Here is a 19,576-nt window from a genome sequence, read left to right as displayed (position 1 = left end):
TCTGCATGACCTGTTGGGTCAGGGCAGACACCAGCTCATGCTCGGTGTTCACTTTGTTCAGGCACAACCTCCCGTGGGACACGGACCCCACGCACGGCCCGGTGACTTCTCCTCTCCGTACTCCTGCAGTGCTTGCAGTGCTTCAGGAGGATGCCGTGGGGAGAGGCGGCTGACCTGAACCCCTCAGTGAGCTACGTCTGCTAGAAGCTGGGGTGTCTCTGCCGATGAGGTGCAGTCAGGGGGAACTGCAGATCATGAGCGCAGGAGCAGACTCCAGCTTTCAGCACTCGGTAGCGGCTGCGTTAGGAGACAGATTGCGCAGCGTGACATTTCAAGCGCGAGACAAGATCTTTGCTTTCGGTAAATCTTGCCTGATGTGTCCTACAGAAAGAGCAAAGCTTGTGTCATGAGGCTTCCATTTAGCATCTGCTACATGTGTTGTTGGATGGCTTTAGTGAAACCTGCAAGAGACCAAGTGCTGTTACTGCTATTCACGTGGTAACACCAAAATCCTGGCCTTGCACCCATATGGTCAAAGACGCAGATAAAGGTCTCTTCTTCATTAAGTAAAGTAAACAAGCAACACAGAGCGAGGCTTGTTGGCAAGAAAAGATGATGTTCTTGAACACAGACACCTGTATGAGCCTCCTGCATCCAGGTTCCCTCTCCTCTCCAAACAGCTTGCTCAGTGAGTGTGTCCCAGGAGAAGCCCTGGCACTTTGCCATTGCTGCCACTGCTGATTAGTTAATTAAAACCCCAAAAGATAGGAAACACATTTCCTTCTTCCTGTACGTTTTTTCACACTCTTCACCAGACAGCAGCAAACAAGCAAAACTCAGCACTCCCACTTTGCACAAAACAGATGTAAAAGCAGTACGTTACAGTATGTTGTACTAGCCATTAATTACCTGGCCCTGCCAGCTACATAATTATCTTGTTACGTTTTGGCTATATACACTAAACTGCCCATTTACAAAAATGGCTGGAGGACAGTGTCGCATGGGATCCAGGAGCAGAGTCCTGTTCATGAATGTCCTCTAGCTCCCACCCCACCATTACAGGCAGCTGAATTGTGCATGAAGGAGTTTGCCCACGTGGCAATTCCACAGCAGCCTACGTGGCCCTGCATATGTGTACTCAAATCCCCATCTCTGTCCCTTGATGGACAGCTCTTCTGGGGATGCACAGGAACTGTGGCAGGAGAGGGAGATGATGGTTTCTTGACAGCTCCTTGCTCTGTAGGCACACTGAGATGGGCTCCAGGCCTATGTTTTTCTCGTGGTTCACAGACTTCAGAGATGTGTACGCTTTAGAAGATCCTTAGTCTCTCCCAGCCCTGGGACTTCCTAGTCAAGGCTACGAAAGGACCCTTGTTTTTCTGGAAGCATAGGGCTAGCAGAACATCTCACTTCCCTTGCTGGGATTTTTGCTTGATTTAGGCACAAGGACTCGCTATTCCTCCTCATTCCTAACTTGTGCAGAGGCTGGCTACAAAGCACAGCTGGGACCAGGATGTTCCCCCCCCAAAGGGATGCCTTGAGCACCTCCACACCCTCATCTCAGGACAGCAGTGCTCTGAGAGGCACCACACTTTGGGCAAGGTCTTCAGCCCTTTATCTGCTGTTGTGACACTTTTTGGTCGCTCACTGCTGAGAACGGCACTTGTGACACACTAATGGGAGTGCAGCAACGCTCCTGCAGCAAGCCTTTGATTTAGGAAGTAGAGCGGCTCAGCCCACTCTGCTCTTGCTGATGTAGTGACCTGGTTTTGTCAAGACTGTTTTTCTCCTTTCATCTTTGATGTCATTTTGGAACGCAAGTCATGAGATTTTCATGGAGGCATTGACTCAAAGTTGGACTAAAACAAAGCCAATCACAATAGTATTATAAATGAATGATGGTGCAATTTCCCCTTAGAGGATTATTATACTATTTAGGGTTCTAGCACATTTATTTCCGCAGTTTAGTAAGCACTTTCATGCTTCTCATCGGACTACACTCTAATCCATTTATATTTTAATGTAACAAGTTACAAGGATTATCAGCTCATAATAAATATGTTCATCCTCTAAAGCATTTAAACAGCCCCTACACTTAGTAAAGAAGATCTTGCTTAATGAGCAAACATCTACAAATGAATGAAGAAACTAATATCATGTTATATGGAACACCATCAAACTGCAAAATACATACTGCATCAGTTACTTTTCTGTGAAATGAGATATTTTTGGGCACACAGATACTCTCTTCATTATAGTATCCTTTTAAATGACTTTTAGCATGAGGGCGGGTTTGGAAGAGATTGCCTTTTTGCATTGGGAATTTGTTTACTTCGTGCTTTTAAGTTTGGGATGATACAGCCTATGCACAGGATTACATCAACCAATAGATCATTCATGAAATTCAAATTAAGGAAAGCTGTTGATACCAGGTAAGAGGAATCCACCCAAAAAAACCCCACCTGACTTGCACTTAGGTCAGTTCTAGTGTCGAAGAGTCCATGAAACCACGCTCACTGAAGCCAGCTGAAATCCACTCTCTCTGTCAGAGAATGTAAAAAATCTCTCTTGGCCTACTGGCCTGTAGTCAGTCACAGCATTTTTCCATTTTGGGGGAAGAGCAGAGTCAGAGAAGCCAAATTCTATGTGTGAAACACTTTGCCAGACGCGGGCTGGGAGACACCAAGAAAGCCTCTTATTCCTGTGCACCCCTATCAGGCATTCTCCATGCGAGGCTTTAAACCAGGATCTGCCAACAAGGATGCTCACAAGACCTTTGCGCAGTTAAAAAAGCCAAACGCAAAATCGACAACTTTGCAGAGAAATTGGCTACCTTTTATGCAGTGAATTGTACTTATCAAACTCTCCTTTCCTCTCAGATAAAACTCATGGTGCATTCACACGGCAGAGCTGCAAGGCCATACCTCATTTTAGCTTTAAACAAGCTTGGCTGCGTTAACATGGGACTCAGCTCCAGCTAAGAGTGCCTTCTCACAGCACGGGGCTTCAGCAGCAACAGAGCTGAAGTACCTCCACCCATCTCCATCCTCTACGCTCCCTTCTTAGTTACACCAGCACAACCATTTGCAGGACTCTTTCAGTCAGAATGAAAATAGTGGGCATTTTTATCTTAGATCAGTGTAGCATCCTGTACATCCTGATACTCTCCATCTGCAGGATTAAGAGGCCCAAAGACAAAATATTACAGGTCTCTGCCTTCTGCTGTCTACTCATGCGTCAGAGCCACAAACCTTCTGACATCACCATGAAGAGTTACATGCACACTGGACTAGGATCACCGTAAATGCGAGCAATGAATTAAATCTAATGCTGTTTTCTTCACTTGGGAGCAAACTTTGCAAAGCTCCTTAATGCCCAGAGATGCAGTTTTACTGTGGCAAGGACTTTTCCTCTTGTGAACTCAATGTTCAAACAAGCTCCCTGGTGAGGTAAGCACCGGCTGCCTTTTAATACAAACACAAAACTCACATTTAACTTATTAGCTGGGGGAGGAATACAGATGAGGGTTGGATGAACCTCATGAGTCATCATTTCTGTAGCATAAAAAGCAAGCTTGTCTCAAAAAAATCAATTCATTTGCCTCTATTGTGTATTGCAGATAGAAGCGCTTAAATAATAAAAAGATTAATAAAAACACTTCAACCAATTGTTCTAGAAAAAAAAAGAAAAATAGCTTTTGGATTATGAAAGAATATTCTTTAAACACAGAAAAATAAAACATTTCAAATGGCACAATGTTTTGGGGCAGGAAGACAAATGCAGATTAGTCATGCTTGAATATACTTCCCCAAACAATACACTGTTTAGAGCTAAGACTAAGACACGTACATACCCCAAGACAAACATGAAAAATTAGGGTCTGTATATTAGTTTAATTCCTTTATCATTTACTCACCGCTGTATTCTTCCAGTCTTGTGCCAACCCTTCCCTCAGATAGCATCACATGCATATTCTGCACACTGACCACTGAACTCATTCCCAGCTCAGTCTTGTGGGCAAATGAAGGGACGTGCTCTCGAAGTGTGAAGCAGGACGAAAGCACAGAGCTAACACTATTGAAAGGATAATGAAATCACACAGGTCAAGTGCAGCATCTTCCTCCAGAGGTGTGCAATCTTCAATTAGCCTTTTAAAATTATTTTTATTTAAGATTTTAGAAGGAGGTGGAAGGAAAGGATCAGGCAGAGAAAAGGTATGCCCGAAAGAAGCCCAGAGAAGTCCAAAGCCAGGTGAACAATGGCGAAGATCTGCTGACACAGGGATATCATGGAATACTCAGAACTGACAAAGAAGGAAAGCAAGTACTACAGTGTGAGCTGCACAGACTTTGAAGAGAACGTCAAGCTATGCAAAATTAGGTAACATTCCAGGTACCCACTGATTCACGATCTCACCAGAAACAATCCCTAAAAAATATCCCTGTGGGTGGATGGTGGTGAATGGCAGATACTGCTGACAGAGCAGTGGGTCAAAAGATTCAAGCTCCAGTCCCTTCCCCCACCCACCCTCCATGTCTAAACCTGCGATCTGCCATAGCACACAAAGAAATGCCTTTGCCTCTCCGAGTGTATCTATACACAGTAAAGATGTGTTATTTTTTCTTCTATGGAGACATAGCTCAGGGGCCTGGCCCAGGGACCCCAGGAGTTATCAGGTACTAACTGCACTAAACATCTCTTTACTTCCACTGTGACACGTTTGCTATGATTGTTTCCCAACACCGCTTTAGCCCGACCTATCTAGTTATATGGTGACTTCTTCAGGATAGCGATCAACTCTCACTGTGGGTTCATCACGATCTAGCGCAGCAGGATCCTATCTTATTCTTTGGGTATTGCTGCAATGAAGAGTAGACAGTACACAAAAAGGCAAGACTACAGAGGGTGATATCTGGATACTTAGTGGTACAATTTCTAGGAAGGTTAAATACTTCGTTGCAACACAATGAACCTGTGGGTGCTGCCACACATAGTATTCTGTGATGGTAACTTCTTTTTTTTTTTTTTTTTTGCACAAAAGGAATATGCAGGGTATTCTGGGGAGGAAAATCCATCAACATCAACATCAGAGTTTTATCCAAAAGCTCTTTTTTTTTGGCTAAAGAAAAAGTAGCTTAAATTTGTACTGAGTCTCAAAAGCCTAGTTTAAGTAGAATTTTTTCCTGGGGAAATATTAAGAACGGGTTGTGTTTTTCAAAGACTGTTAGAGTAAGTGATGCCTTTATACCGATTTCCCAGTGCTAGGAATGCACATGAGAAAAAGAAGTCAGTCGATGTCCTGCTACTGATGGATAACTCTTATCCATTTGTGTCACAGTACTCCCGGCACACATACTGCCAATACCTCATTTTCTGCATTTCACATTGTTATCGGATTTGGGACCAGCCCTTGTTAATTCTGCAAAAGCCAGGATCACAGGCAAGGGGACTTCCCTTATGAGGCAAAGCCTCACCTGTTCATCACAGGAGTCTGGAGCACACTGGCTTCCACAAACACAGCAATTCATCTTACTGCTCAATCAATCTGTACAGTAATCTTTGAGGCTGAGCAAACTGCTGTATTTGAACTGAAAGAAAACTGCCTTGTCAGAATTCAAGGAGACAAGCCAAAATAAATGACTGTGTCTGCTTTACTGGTCAATCAGTTCACATATTATATCCACATACAGATGTGATCAACTGAACTTGTGCTTTTGTAATGAGCTACTTTAATGCATTGCTCCATCTTTTAACTGAATCAAATTGTAGCAAATTAATTCTGGTGCTGTGCAGAACTACCTGCTGTGAAGAACTACCTGTTCACTCTTGGAACAAAGTCCATAAAAAGCACACAAAAGTTGTTTATCCCATCAAATTGCAATTTGGACCATGCAGCTAGAGCACAGCTGACCTAAGGTAGAAAGTTCACCAGCCACTCAGCTCTGCTTCCAAATTAATCCCTTGCATAAGCTTGATATAATACAAACACGGCTTTTTGGCATGGGCAGGCTTCTTGAAGAGCTGCATCACACATTCCCAGGTGCTCTCTACGATTTCCTTACCAAAAGGCTCAATGCAGTGTTCTTTCAGAGCTGGAAAAGTGAAAGCAGCCCGGATCACACTGACAATGCGACTCAGTGTACTGTTCTTAAGTTCTGTAATATGCTAAAATAAAACTACACTTGAACGCAGAGTTGGACAGTTTTGAATCTAATAAGCATATGGCAACACAGAAACGTGCTATTATTTTAGTGTTGTTAATTAGTCCTCCCAAGGCCCACGACAAATAGCTATCTGACTAAGAATTGTTTATAAAATCAGAAACTTTCTTTCCCCTGGCATTACTGTTTTCACGCCTCAAATAGCAGAGCTGATAGCACTAACAATTCTGAAAAATCATGGGCAGGAAAGCACAATCCCCACCAAGTGGTATAAAAACCTCATCTCTCCCTACAAAGCTCAATGTAATCTTAACTAGGGATCACAACAGATATCACACTACAGAAAATATTTGCTCCCATCGAAAGCACTTGACAAAGAGCTAGGAGAGGTAAAGAAGGTGACAAGCTGAAGAGTGAGGAACTTGCTGCTGCTTGCAAAAGTATAGTGGGTTAGAAATAAATGCTAGCTAGAAATAAAAGAACTGGCTTACCATAACAGATCAGCCATTATCATGAAGAGAGATGCCATTATAATTTTATTTTAAATATAAAAATCAAGTAAAGATCCAGTTTTCACTTAGTAAAACTGGGAGCTGTGAAACCTAATAACCCTGTTGAAGCCACTAAGCAGTAAGGCAGAGAACCTTCGTATTCAACACACGGCACACAGAATTTGATATCCACCCAGCAAGTCACAGGGCTGTTGGAGTAAACCTGCAGGTGATGAGCTACAGCCACTCCACATTTGAACACAGCTAGCTGCACCTAACACACAAACAGCCACCAAAACAGTTCAAAAACACAAATCATCAGAATCACCTTTGGTTTGGATTTTTTGGCAAGGGCATACTTTATGCTGGGAGAAAAAAACGCTGTATTGAAGACATAACACAAGCTTCTAAAGGAAACTGCTCTATTATAATGCTTCACATTAAGAATCATCCAATGTTTGCTAATTCTATAGGAACTGTTCTAGGAAAGGGCTCAAACTGCGATAAGGTTTGAGAGCAAAGTGGGTTCTTCTGTCTTCTCCATCAGACACAAAACCACCTACACATCAAAGACTCATTCCCTTGCAATGAGCTGTATGAAGCATTCCAGCTGTGGAGCTAAACTTTGGTACTTCCAGTTGATCTCCAACATCAGCAGAGCTGTATTAATGAGTGAAGCAAGTTAAGAGAAACTCTGCATCTTGAGGGTGAAAAACTGCAAAGGTATGAAACGGCTCCCCAGTGGTGCCTGCAGCATGGGCCCACACCCACAGCAGTTTCTGTTCTTTAACTTCGACTGCTGTTACTCTCACTCATAAATCATTCTTCAATTAAAAACAGTTTTAATTAATAACACACCCCCTGTGCCTATGCCCTGGGCCATTTACACTAAAACTGTTAAACCACACTGTGTCACGTACCAACTATAAGCATCACTACCTTTTTTCCAGGCCTATGAGTAGTTCTCACAATTGTAAAAGCGCAGTTGCAAGTAAGCACCTGATCACTCCTAGAAACCCTGGGCACCCACGGGGAATCACCTTGGCAAGAACATGCCATCCAAAGCTGGCAGAACCAAGAGGGTTGTGAAACGTGACAGCAAACCAGCACCAAGAAAACTCAGTCCCAGGCGTTCAGCTGGACAGTCACCAAGTTAACTACTTGACCTTCCAAGCTCTTCTCCCCGGTCATCCTTCACCACAAGCTTCCCAGTCAGTAACCCTGCCTTCGGAAACAGGACCTCCATTGCCTCTGTCTCTTGGTTTCAGAAAGCACACTGGGAGGACCAGCACCTAAAAAAGCTGCTTTCTACAGAAATCCCCATTCACTTCCCCCATACTTTTTCCTTACCAGCTTGAGTTCAAACAGCACTCAAGTCCCAAGAGTTTACATCCATCTCTCTTAAACTATACCTCACAACACTGTGATTCAGTCCTCCTAACAAACAGACTCAAGTTGTATCCCACCATTTCAGAAATTCAGACATTAGCGTTTCTTCAGATACAATAATGACTGTGGGGGCCCCAAACTGCACAGTACTTCCTTGTTGTAAGCCCCATTCAAGCACAAGAGAGCCTCCCCTTGCATGGAAACAGCAAGCACTGTTTCCTGTAAACTTGAAACAAAAAGCTTGTGTGTCTCCCTTAAACTGACAGTTGATTAGAGCTAATGAAACATTAGAGTGGTGAGTGGCTCTTTGGTATTTTTAAAGAAGTATTTACACTCCAAGGGCTTGACCCTGCCCTAAGAGATGACTCAGAGCCAGTAACAATGCTAGTTTATACAAGACAAAGCTGAATAAATGTGCCCCAGATCACACACTGCAAAGCTGTCAACTTATGAACAACTTTAACTGGAAGTTAAAAATGGAATTGGCTTGCTATTTGGTATGATTTACATTTAATATTTCAGATCAATGGCTTTGCATAATTCCCTGGAGAACAGTGGAATAAACACTTCTAACAAAACATATGGTGCCTCAGTCATCATATACAAAGCTGTGCCAACACATCCAGTCCTCACCCTACCCCGTCTCTACCCCACCTCCCCAAGTCACTCCTTTGCTTCACAGGACCCCTTCTTCCTCTTATCCCATGGGCTGCAGCCTACCTGAATTTCAGTCATACTCATATTATGTTATTTTGTAATACATGTGTGGCTCAGTTCCCTGTTTTAAGGGCCCTCTCCTTTCCCATCTCTTACTCATCTGAACTATTACCAATACCCCTGCCTGGAGGCTTTGAGCACACCCTGTCCAATTGCATAGCTACAGAAGCCTAAGCACAGTTTATTTAACTACAATAACTGTGCAGCAGTCTAAAAACCATCAAAATTGCAATAACATCAAACATTTTACTGTTCACTAATGCACTAAGCAAGAACATAAATTTTTCAGACAGCACCACGACTTCCCCTCTCCCCTCACGGGAATGAGGTAGAAAAGCCTGCCCTCTAGTTTGTCATGCTGCATTAGCAGCATGGCAAAATTATATCCTTTAACTTCATATCAGATTGATAGTGTCCAACAAGTATTCACTGTGAAAATTACGCAGGAGGTTGGGGTTTTGGGGGGATTGGTTTGTTTGGATTTTGTGAGGTTTTTTGTTTGTTTTTTAATGTTAAGTGACAGTTATTACTAGGCCCTCTCTTACATAGCAAAAAACAGGTAGAGAGTATTTTGTTTCAAATATACTATAAAGACTGTTTAAAGTTCATGTACATTAACCAATGTTGGCATATGACAAACAATTCCCGTTAACAACATGATCACCAACATCACCATTTTTCTCTAGAGACTTCCTACTCAGTGCTAGCATTTAACAGATAAATTTTGGCATCCCTAACCACAAAGCAAAGCTGATCACCAGCATACTTGTATAGGCTGGCTACCCACCACAATGTCCTGCAGGCATTTAAAAAAAACAAAGATGCAAAGTACAGAAGAAGAAAACTAAACTAATTTTGAGAAGTCACTGATTTTCCACTTCTCAGTTCCCCTCACTGCCTTTACTATTGTTAGTCTTGGAAAACATTCCAGAAAATGTGGTCAGTTGACCCTGACTGTTGGCCAGGCACCCACCAAAGCTGCTCTATCACTCCCCTCCTCAGCTAGACAGGGGAGAGAAAATACAAAGGCACGTGGGTCGAGATAAGGACAGGGAGATCACTCAGCAATTACTGTCACAGGCAAAACAGACTCAACTTGGGGAAATTCATTTAATTTATTGCCAATCAAATTAGAGTAGGGTAATGAGAAATAAAACCAAATCTTAAAACACCTTCCCGCCACCCATCCCTTCTTCCCACGCTTGACTTCACTCCCAATCTTCTCTACCTCCTCCCCTCCAGTGGCGCAGGCGGACAGGGAATGGGGGTTGCAGTCAGTTCATCACACGTTGTCTCTGCCACTCCTTCCTCCTCAGGGGGAGGACTCCTCACACTCTTCGCCTGCTCCAGTGTGGGTCCCTCCCATAGGAGACAGTCCTCCACGAACTTCTCCAATGTGAGTCCTTCCCACGGGCTACAGTTCTTCACGAACTGCTCTGGCGTGGGTCCTTTCCACGGGGTGCAGTCCTTCAGGAACAGACTGCTCCCACGTGGTTCCCTACCACAGGATTTCAAGTACTATGAGATCGCTCTCCAGTTTGCTGGCAGCAACCTGACAAGGGGCTTCCAGATGAGAAAAGGTAATGTTTCCGAAACAAAATGTAAAAATAGATTTGCATTAGTGTGAAATGGTGTATATGCTTGCACACACCTGGGACTGGGGTGTAGATGAGAGAAATGAGACCTGGGAACACACTCCTCAAGCCACTGAGCATAGATAACCGATTTTTGTCTCATTTATGGATAAGTTTTACCATGGACCAATGCAGCATTAAAACCATTCCAAGCCCTGTATTAAGCAAAAGACTTCCAAAAAAGGCTCAATTAATACAACAAACTGGGAAAATCAAATTAACAGAACAACCTCAAGCACAACAGCTTAACAGCAGTCAGCGTTAGGAAAGTTCTATGCATTGCTGGAATGTTAGGAAAAATGTTTTCTCTACAGACTAAAAAGCTTGCTAACAACAGCACAACAGTGAAATGAAATTCAGGTTATCCTACAACACAAAAATCTCACCATGGTTTGACTACAGAAAGTTTCTTTACACAACCAAGGAAAAAAGAAAACAATCAACATACTGTATCATTTCACAGTGTACAAGTTGATATTTATGAAGAGAAGCAAATTTTCCACATTACTCTTGTGTTCTGCTTCATAAAGGACAACGTTTGCAGGTGGCTACAGCTTGTTTTCTCTTGCTCGTTCCTCTTACTAGCTATTAGAGCAGCTTAGAGCTGTTACTGATACTACTTCACCACAGGAAATCCAACTACATCCTTTAGCAATTATCACGGAGATACATAAATGTAAAGACATATTCAAAAATATGCTATGCCATTTCATTTGAATCATCAAGACCAACTGTAGAAGAGTGGAAAGATGAGCAATGCACTAATACAACAATCCTCCCAAAAGGAAATTAAAGATTGAATTTTACACTGTAATAAAAAACTACATTTGAAAAAAAAAAACAACTCTGTATTGCACATTAGAAAGACATGACCCGAGTTTCCAACCAACTCTATTTTTACAATTACTTCTAAACTCAGAAATATATTATTTATGTCTGTCCCACTGCTGGGACAGAGTTAATTTTCTTCACAGTAGCTAGTGTGGGGCTGTGTTTTGGATTTGTGCTGGAAACTGTTGATAACACAGGGATGTTTTTGTTATTGCTGAGCAGTGTTCACACAGAGTCAAGGCCTTTTCTGCTCCTCACACCACCCCACCAGCAAGTAGGCTGGGGGTGCACAAGAAGTTGGGAGGGGACAGAGCCAGGAGAGCTGACCCCAACTGACCCGAGGGATATTCCACACCGTATGGCGTCATGCTCAGTGTATAAAACTGGGGGAAGAAGAAGGAAGGGGGGGACATTCGGAGTGATGGTGTTTGCCTTCCCAAGTCACCGTCACACGTGATGGAGCCCTGCTTTCCTGGGGATGGCCGAACACCTGCCTGTCCATGGGAAGCAGTGAATGAATTCCTTGTTTTGCTTTGCTTGTGCATGCGGCTTTTGCTTTACCTATTAGACTGTCTTTGTCTCAGCCCACGAGTTTTCTCACTTTTACTCTTCCAATTCTCTCCCCCATCCAAGGGGGGGAGGAAGCGAGCAGCTGTGTGGGGCTGAGTTGCCACCTGAGGTTAAACCACAACACCCATAAACTGTGAAACTATCCACAGCAAAGTAAAATCCCACCTTTTCCACTGTAGTTGGATAGTAAGTAATGTAGCTTTTTTAACTAGCAATTTAATTACTCAAAAATGCAATGCTTGCTTCATGCCAATATTATTTTCAGAGCCAGCCAGAAAAATACTAGGAATGGCAAAAATAGCTACAGGATTTTTTCAAAAATATATAATTATTTCATTCTAATTCTAGGTGAAGACCTCCTCAGCTCAGCCTGGTAGAGGGTGCCTAAAGAACAACTTCCATCAGCATTAGAGAAAACACATACCCATTCAAGATCAGCACAAGTCTTATTCTAACCAGAGTCAAGGCCTCATCTTTGTACACGTACATGTGTATCATACATTTTCAAGAACGCTTTTCCTTCAGCTCATAAAAATTTTATTTACAGTCTGTAGGCATCAGCTGACGATGATCTTCATTCTAGTCCTGTTTGCCTTCCCGCCATTGCCGAGAACCTTCATTCCAGGCTACATATACAAAGAGAGCAAGTACCACATGAACAGTAACTACAGCAACTATGGCAGCATAAAAATAGCTGTCTCTGTCGGACATTCCTAAGGTACCTGAGAAAATAGAGAAAGTAAAGAATATTAGTTATCAGGAACACTGAAACGGCAAATCACAATTCTTCCTAAAGACCAAAGTTACATTTATCAAAAGACTGAGCTCAGAAAGATTCATAGGAAAGAACTCACCATGAGAATTACAGACCTTGAAACTATTTCTGGAGTAAAGCAACACTGAAATTATTCAATACTTAAGATAAAATACCCTAGTTTGAAGTCGACAGCTTAGAGTTCTATAACATTCACTTTTGCTGTTGCTATCTTCCAGCACCAAATAAAGCTCAACATCCTTTTTTCATAAGTGTAACTCTCTTTGTGGGGCAGGAAAATGGAGGGGGGAGTGGGATAATTATATAATTTATTTGCCACTCTAACAGGGTAAAACGATAGAACAACTAAATTTAAAGGACTTCTACCTTCTATATTTAGACGGTGAAACAATAATTCCTCACCAGTTAAGATACATTAATGCATCTCACATGAAATAAGCCTTCAAATATCAGAAGACCAAATACCAAAATATCATTTCTCTTAATTCATTTAAAAAAAAACAAAATAAAACAAAAACGAACCAAACAAAAAACCACACATCACACAACCCTCCAAACACAAACCCATCCTACTAGTGCTGAAAGATCTTGCCATTAACTGATATAGCAAAGTTAAGGCTCAGCTTGATACACCTCAGTAAAAAAAAACAAAACCCATGCTAAAAAGGATCTTGAAAGTTCCTTAACAAGCTTTCAGCTTCAGCCTTCAGAACTACATACAGTAGTACACACCAAAGGAGAATCACCTTGAAAAAACTGAGTTATACATGCACAAACTGCTCTTAAAAGCTGCTGCTTTCTCCCTCCCTCCTCCCTGCTTTTGAAGGAGATAACTTCCTAATACTGCAGGAGAAAAGTATTAAAGCCTTGCAGAAACAAGGCTAGAACATGGCTGGTTGTTAGCAGTTTGAAAGAACTGCTCCAAAGAAACAGCTAAAATCTCTCTTCTCTTGGCCACCCCCCTTTTTTTTTTTAATTAAAAGAAAGCTCTACAAGCAACCACATTCAGTATCTGAAATTCAGTATATGACTTAACTGGTTTACACTTACAACTGCAGGTATGTTTTAAAAAGCGAAAAATATTCTGACATTATTCTGACTTGAATACACAATTAGTTTGCAACACCTGCAGGAGAAATATCCCTGATGATTCTCATAAAAGTCTACTGCAGGGTGGTGTTAGACACCCTGTAGGTAAGGGGAACAATACACCTGTATACGACATACACCATTGTATAACAAACAGCAAATATTAGATTGCAGACCACAATGCAGGGAAGGATGCATCAACCATTTATATAATTTTCTGTTCTAGTCAGACATTACAAAGGCTTTAGTCTGCATAAGGAAACAAATATTAAAAACAGGAAGGAGAACAAAGATGGTATTAGAGGACTGTGCTTCTCCTCTTTTTTATAGTAGCAACGCTAACTGGCAGAAACAGAATTACCTTCAAATATATAAGCCTTTGATGAAAAATACAGCCCAACAGGTAATGTGATCATTAGAGCTGTGAAGAACAGAAGTGTTCTTAAAGTTGATGTTAATGAACCCTCATTTCTGAAATAAATAAGAAAAATTACACACAGAAGAAAGTCACAATATATATGCCTGAAACAGGACAAGAACCCATCCAAAACAGAAGCCAATTACTTTTCAAGAACTGAGGACATATATCATTTGGAAGTGATAAAGACTTGGAGTATGTATTTGTTGGGTGCAACAGAAAAATCAGAGTATTCAAAACAATGTAATGATTCTGCCAGTCAAAGCTCACATACAAGATTAAAAACAGTCTTTAGATTTTTCCCTGTTATTGCTTTGCAAGCATTAACAACGTAGGGGGTTTACAGTAATATGTTTATCACTGTATTACTGTGTAATTATTAAGTATCTAATATTAGATACACACACACTTGTCATATGACAGTACGGCTGCATTAAAACTTGCCAAGTTCCCTCTTTTTTTGAAAAATAGCTACAAGTCTAGGAAAATGACAAATCCTACAGCTACAATACAGAGGGAAGTATGCAGAATGACTTTAACAGCTTACTATTGTAAGTGAAGTTCCTTTTTATTCTGTATTGTTCTTCTATTTAAAGTAATTTTTCAGTTTCCACTGAGAAAGTTGTAATAACTGTAACAATAATCAGAACACGGAGCCAATAAACCAAAATATTAGTAACTCTTTTTTGCCTTCACACACCTAAACCTAGAAGACCTTAAGCAACAGAATCACAATGAAGGATTATGGAGTTGGTAAGGTTTCTCTGAACTTGATCTGCTAGAACAGGTTTTGTATCTACAAAACACCACACAGAGCTTGTTTGTGTATGCTTCCACCAGTTTTCATTCACTGCTTGGCTGACTACATTATTTTATGCTGAAGTAAACATGTAAGCCAAGCAATACCCTTCTGACTTTCAAAGACTACCAGATTCAGTGGCATGTGTTCTTAAAGCTTCAAAACACAAATATGCATAAAAAACCAATTCAAGTCAGGGGCAGATAATTCTTAAAACTCCCACACACCTCCACAGCAATTTTTGTGTAAGTAGTTTTTAAAAGTTTTATCAAGACATATTTGTGCCATAGTAGATTGCTTGAAATGACATTTTAGCCGTGACATTTCTTTGGAAAAATAAGTGGAAGTGAGAAAAAAAAAAAAAAAAAAAATCTCATCTTCTGACAGTCATCGAGAGTGATGTGCAGCCACACACAGCTTTTACACCAAAGCCAACAGCACTTTTTGCTGATCATGTACTGCCATACATTTGGTTAGTATATTAAGTAGCTTAAAAAAAAAGACATTCGGAATCTTTTCCTTTACTAGAGGTTGTCTCAAGGTCTGCCAGGGTGGAAAGCATAACTCCACTCAAACTTTCCCCATGGCAATTAGACTCTATTCACTATTTAACACCTACCCATAGAAGATGACCTCCAGCTTATTATCAAAGTTTAAAACTCCACTGTTGATAAACACTTTTCTTGCACTGACATACTGTCATCACTTCCCTACGCAGCAAAAGCAAATATTCGTGTACAACCTCAGCCCTAACACGGAGCTTTTAACTGCAGAGCAGCCGCCACGCTGGGGTTCCGGGGTTGCCCAGGATTACACAGCATGGCCAAGGAAAACTCAGGGCCTAGGCCCTCCACCCCCTCCGGCTCCTTCCGGCCCGAGCTGTCGCTCCAGCGGCGCGGGACGGGCAGACATTCCACCGCCGCCACCACCCCGGGCTGGTGGTACCAGGAGCGACGCCGGCCCGCCGCGGCCTAGCAGACACCCCTTCCCCCGGACAGGCTGCGGCCCGCCGCCAGGCCCTGCCACCCCGCTGGGGTGCCTGTCCCTCCCGTCCTCCCGCCGCCAGGCCCTTCCCTTCCCCGGGACTTACTGCCTGAAGTCGGGCCCGGGGGCCGTGCTCAGCGCCGCCTCTCCGTACCGCTCCATCGCCGCCGCCGTGCCCTCAGCGCGCCGCGCGACCGCAGCTTCCGGTCTGCCGGGAGCCCGCCGAAAGATTGAGCGCATGCGCAGGGCGGGCGCATGCGCAGGGCGGCAGAGCCGCGCGCCGCCGTCTCCATCGCAATCACGGGGTTGTGGCGGCCCAGCGGAGGGCGGCGCGCCCGGCCCGCCCAGGGCTGAGGCGGGGAGGGATGGCGGGCGGCGGCCACCGCCTCCCGCTCTGGGCCCGAGGCTCAGCCGGGGCTGCTGTTGTGCTGGACAGTGTTGTCTCTGTCCAGGGAAAGCTACCCCGCGCGGGCTCACCGCGGGCTTGAAACAGAGTGCCTTCCTTGAGGGAGGTGGAAGGTGTCTGTGCATGGCGCGCCTGCAGCCGAGCACAGCGATGCTTGAATGTGTTGGGTGAAGGTCAAGGCTTCCCAGCAAATGGCAGTGGTCTTGGAGCCAAAAAAAAAGATGTTGTTGAGGTATTTTGGTGAACACACCAGTACAAATCACTACAAATGAAAAAACACAGGCAAGGGCTACAGCATTCTCTAAAGGAAAACTGCAAAGTTTCTCTATGTTGTCCCGTCAGGAGGGAGGTTTGTTCTCTTACGGGTTTCCTGCTCTCCTGGCACTAAAGTTAATCAAAATTCCTTCTCCAGCCAAAGATGAAATTTCTGGTCAAAATCAGAGAGAAACAGTCCACAATGTAACTAGTAGGTGCTGCAAATGGGAGACCAAGGACTCGGGCAGATTTCACTCTCCTGTAGCCTGGCTGAGCCCTCAGCATTTCCAAGATGACGCTCTGTTTAAGCTATTAATTCACGTCCCTGTTGAAGCTACTCTACTCTGCTTAAATACCAAGGAATGGACTTGAACCCAGATTTTCAACAGAAGACCAGAGTGTTACAGTTTCTGTGCTATGCAATCAGCCTCATTTGCAGGGGAATTAATTGTTTATACTCAATGAATAGCTCTAGCAGGAATGCAAAGCATCGCAACTTCCAAACAATAGCTCTGGAAGCCGTTTAATTGAACGCTGCTATTTAATTGGTTCTCATATACCACAGCAATAACATCTTTGCCCCTTTTACGGTAAAACCATGTTGCTATCTTACCACTCAGCCATGCCAAATCTTAACTGTGTGAGTCACTAACTCCACACGTGACTCTTTCCTCACGTTCTCCTGCAGCATGCAGACATCCAGCATTTCTGCAGCCCAGCACTGTGGCCTCTGCCCTGCTCCTTGTTGCAGTGCCACATGGCACGGTAGCCTCTTCTTTCTCTCATAGGCCAGCATGGCATCCTGCTACCTATGACCCTGGAAGAGAAGAAATAGAAGAGAGGGTCGTTTTCCTTGCAAGCAGTAAGATCAGGAAATAAGCACTTTGTTCTTGGTAATTCCTGCTGTGAGCTTGCCTCTCAGAGCTTACTCGTAGTGAATTTCCCTCGTGTGGGCTAGAGGCAATGGACGCTACACTGCACCAGCAGCTACAGTGTGTAAAGGTGGGAGGGGAGGAGCAGCACTGCAGCACTGATTTTCTCCCCTCTGATTGTGAATAGTGAGGCCTTTTATTATGTTTTCTCTAGTATATGTGAGAAAGAAGGTGAATTTTGTTAGAAGCATTTTTTTTCAGCAACGAACGTAGCTCAGCTGGTGGCTCCCTCCTGTTTGTTAAGATGCAGCACAGTTCAGGCTGTTCCGTGCTTACGGAGGAAGGTCTGGCTCTCCTGGTCACACTTTCACTATAAACCAACCAATTTTACTCTCTTTTAAAACAGGACAGCCTCCTCTCATTTGATTCCACTGCTGCCTGAGCCAGCAAGAGAGATGATTTGCAGATGAGAGGAGGCTGATGTGGACTGGGAGGGGGGTGCTGTGTAGCCCATACCCAGTTGGATGGGGATGAAAGGAAGCTTTGCTGTGTAACATGAGCTTAAAACTCCAAACTAGTTCTTCAAACTAGTTCACTCACAAAATCCAACCCAAATGTCTGAGCAGGTTTTGTTTATTTATGGATTACTCAGCGAACAAAAATAATTTGGCAAAAAAATCAGTGCATAGTTAAGATATAAATCAGATGACTGAAAAATATTAATGTAGGTGCGGTGAACATTTAATCACTAGATGCATGATATTCTTTCCATTTTTGGTTTGACTTTCCTGTTTGTTTCACCAGTAGGAAAAACAATGACATAAGACAGTTTAATAACAAAACAAGGAAACATAAAAGTGGAATAAATCTCACATCATATAAACTTACCATAAAGATGCTTATCAATCATTAGGAAGTAGCAAATCACTCAAGGCTTAACAGCCCAAGTCGTTAATTTTTAATACAAAATTACTTCATATCTCATCACACTGATGCTTTCATCTACTTCGACTAATAACAATTTTGCTGAATGATTTCCTGCATGTTTAACTGCTCTTATTTCATGAGCACATAAGGGAAATACGGAACTATTAGAATAATTTTGTAACTGTGAGAAAAATAAGCTTTTTATTTGCATTTTTGTGTCAGTTATTTTAAAAGATCTGGTGCATACAAAGTCTTGTTTGTTTGCTTCAGGTTTTATATGTCAAGTATTCTGAAATTTCAGGCAGACCACGGTCTTGCCCTCTGGATTATAGAGCAGATATAAAATTTGCCCTTAAGCAGAAACTGTGCTGCAAGCACAAGAAGCTGCCAATTTAGCTGAGACCAAAGATCTGCTGTTCTAAGTCGTTGTCCTCAACAACAATCACCAGGGGATGCTTGAAGAATATAAAAAATAGAGCTCATACAGAGCAATTCCTTTCCTGGGACACTGTCCCAGCTCCCAGCAGTGAGCTCTATGGAGAAGACCACCTGCTGGTAAAGGGATTCCTGTTTGTCCAGCAAACGGAGTGAGAAAGCCTGTTAGTCTGGTAACTCTGGCCATGCACCTCCAAGTGCTTGGAGCATTTTCTTTTCCTTCTCAGCTTCATTCGTGCTGCAGTGCCTTTAGCTGGTCCCTATGAATTGTCTTGCAGCCTGCCTATAAAAGATTAAAAGCACCGTGAAAATGGAACCCATTGTGTAATTGCTGAACTCGGTTCATTTTTGGGCTCATCTGGCGTAGTGAGCACATTTCGAAATGCAGACTGAGAACAAAGCCTGTGCGGACGGGGTGCTCTGCAACGCAGGAGCGCCCAGGCCCCTGCTTCTCTGGGGGTCTGCATCTCAGCAAGGGTGCAGAGCAGCCGGGAAGGTGCCTGCTGAAGCAATACCATCTAGTGGCAGATGGAGAAAAAGAATCCCCTGAACATGTGCAGAGCTGGAAAGGTGAAAACTGAAAAAGATAACATTAAAAAACAAACCCTCCTGCTTGTGAATATATTTTATTTCAAGGTTTGTTTCCATGGTAATGTACCAAAAAGGAAGGTATAAACCAGATGATCAGAAAAGGAGCTGGAGCAGGGAAGGGACCGTGGTTTCGGTGGCCAGTAACAGGCTCAGATCAGGCCTGATCTTGCAAAAGTGCCAAGTGGCCCCAAGGCTTTTGAAATGAGATTTCCCAGTAGCAAACAAGCAGCGC

The 19,576-nt window shown here is 43.0% G+C and overlaps 1 protein-coding gene across 1 annotated transcript; it reads right to left on the bottom strand.

The window, feature by feature from the left end:
- Positions 1 to 10,653: 10,653 nt before the first annotated feature.
- Positions 10,654 to 16,072, bottom strand: VMA21 (vacuolar ATPase assembly factor VMA21). Its single transcript, XM_068411971.1, has 3 exons — positions 15,965 to 16,072; positions 14,019 to 14,128; positions 10,654 to 12,515 (listed from the first exon to the last, which is right to left on the bottom strand). Exons 1-3 carry the CDS (start codon positions 16,018 to 16,020, stop codon positions 12,373 to 12,375), a joined length of 309 nt encoding a protein of 102 aa, XP_068268072.1. The 5' UTR covers positions 16,021 to 16,072; the 3' UTR covers positions 10,654 to 12,372.
- Between the last annotated feature and the right edge of the window lie 3,504 nt (positions 16,073 to 19,576).

The sequence above is a fragment of the Nyctibius grandis genome, chromosome 13 (assembly GCF_013368605.1).
Source record: "Nyctibius grandis isolate bNycGra1 chromosome 13, bNycGra1.pri, whole genome shotgun sequence".
NCBI lineage: Eukaryota > Metazoa > Chordata > Aves > Nyctibiiformes > Nyctibiidae > Nyctibius > Nyctibius grandis.
Note: the sequence above shows the minus strand (reverse complement) of the source record. Positions and strands in the feature narration are given on the sequence as shown.

What these genes read in the sequence shown, in the direction of transcription:
- VMA21 (XM_068411971.1), bottom strand. Translation starts at nt 16,020, where the DNA reads ATGGAGCGGTACGGAGAGGCGGCGCTGAGCACGGCCCCCGGGCCCGAC. An exon ending in CCCGGGCCCGACTTCAGGCA is followed by an intron (nt 14,129 to 15,964) that starts GTAAGTCCCGGG and finishes TATTTATTTCAG; the next exon opens with AAATGAGGGTTCATTAACAT. An exon ending in AAAGGCTTATATATTTGAAG is followed by an intron (nt 12,516 to 14,018) that starts GTAATTCTGTTT and finishes CTATTTTCTCAG; the next exon opens with GTACCTTAGGAATGTCCGAC.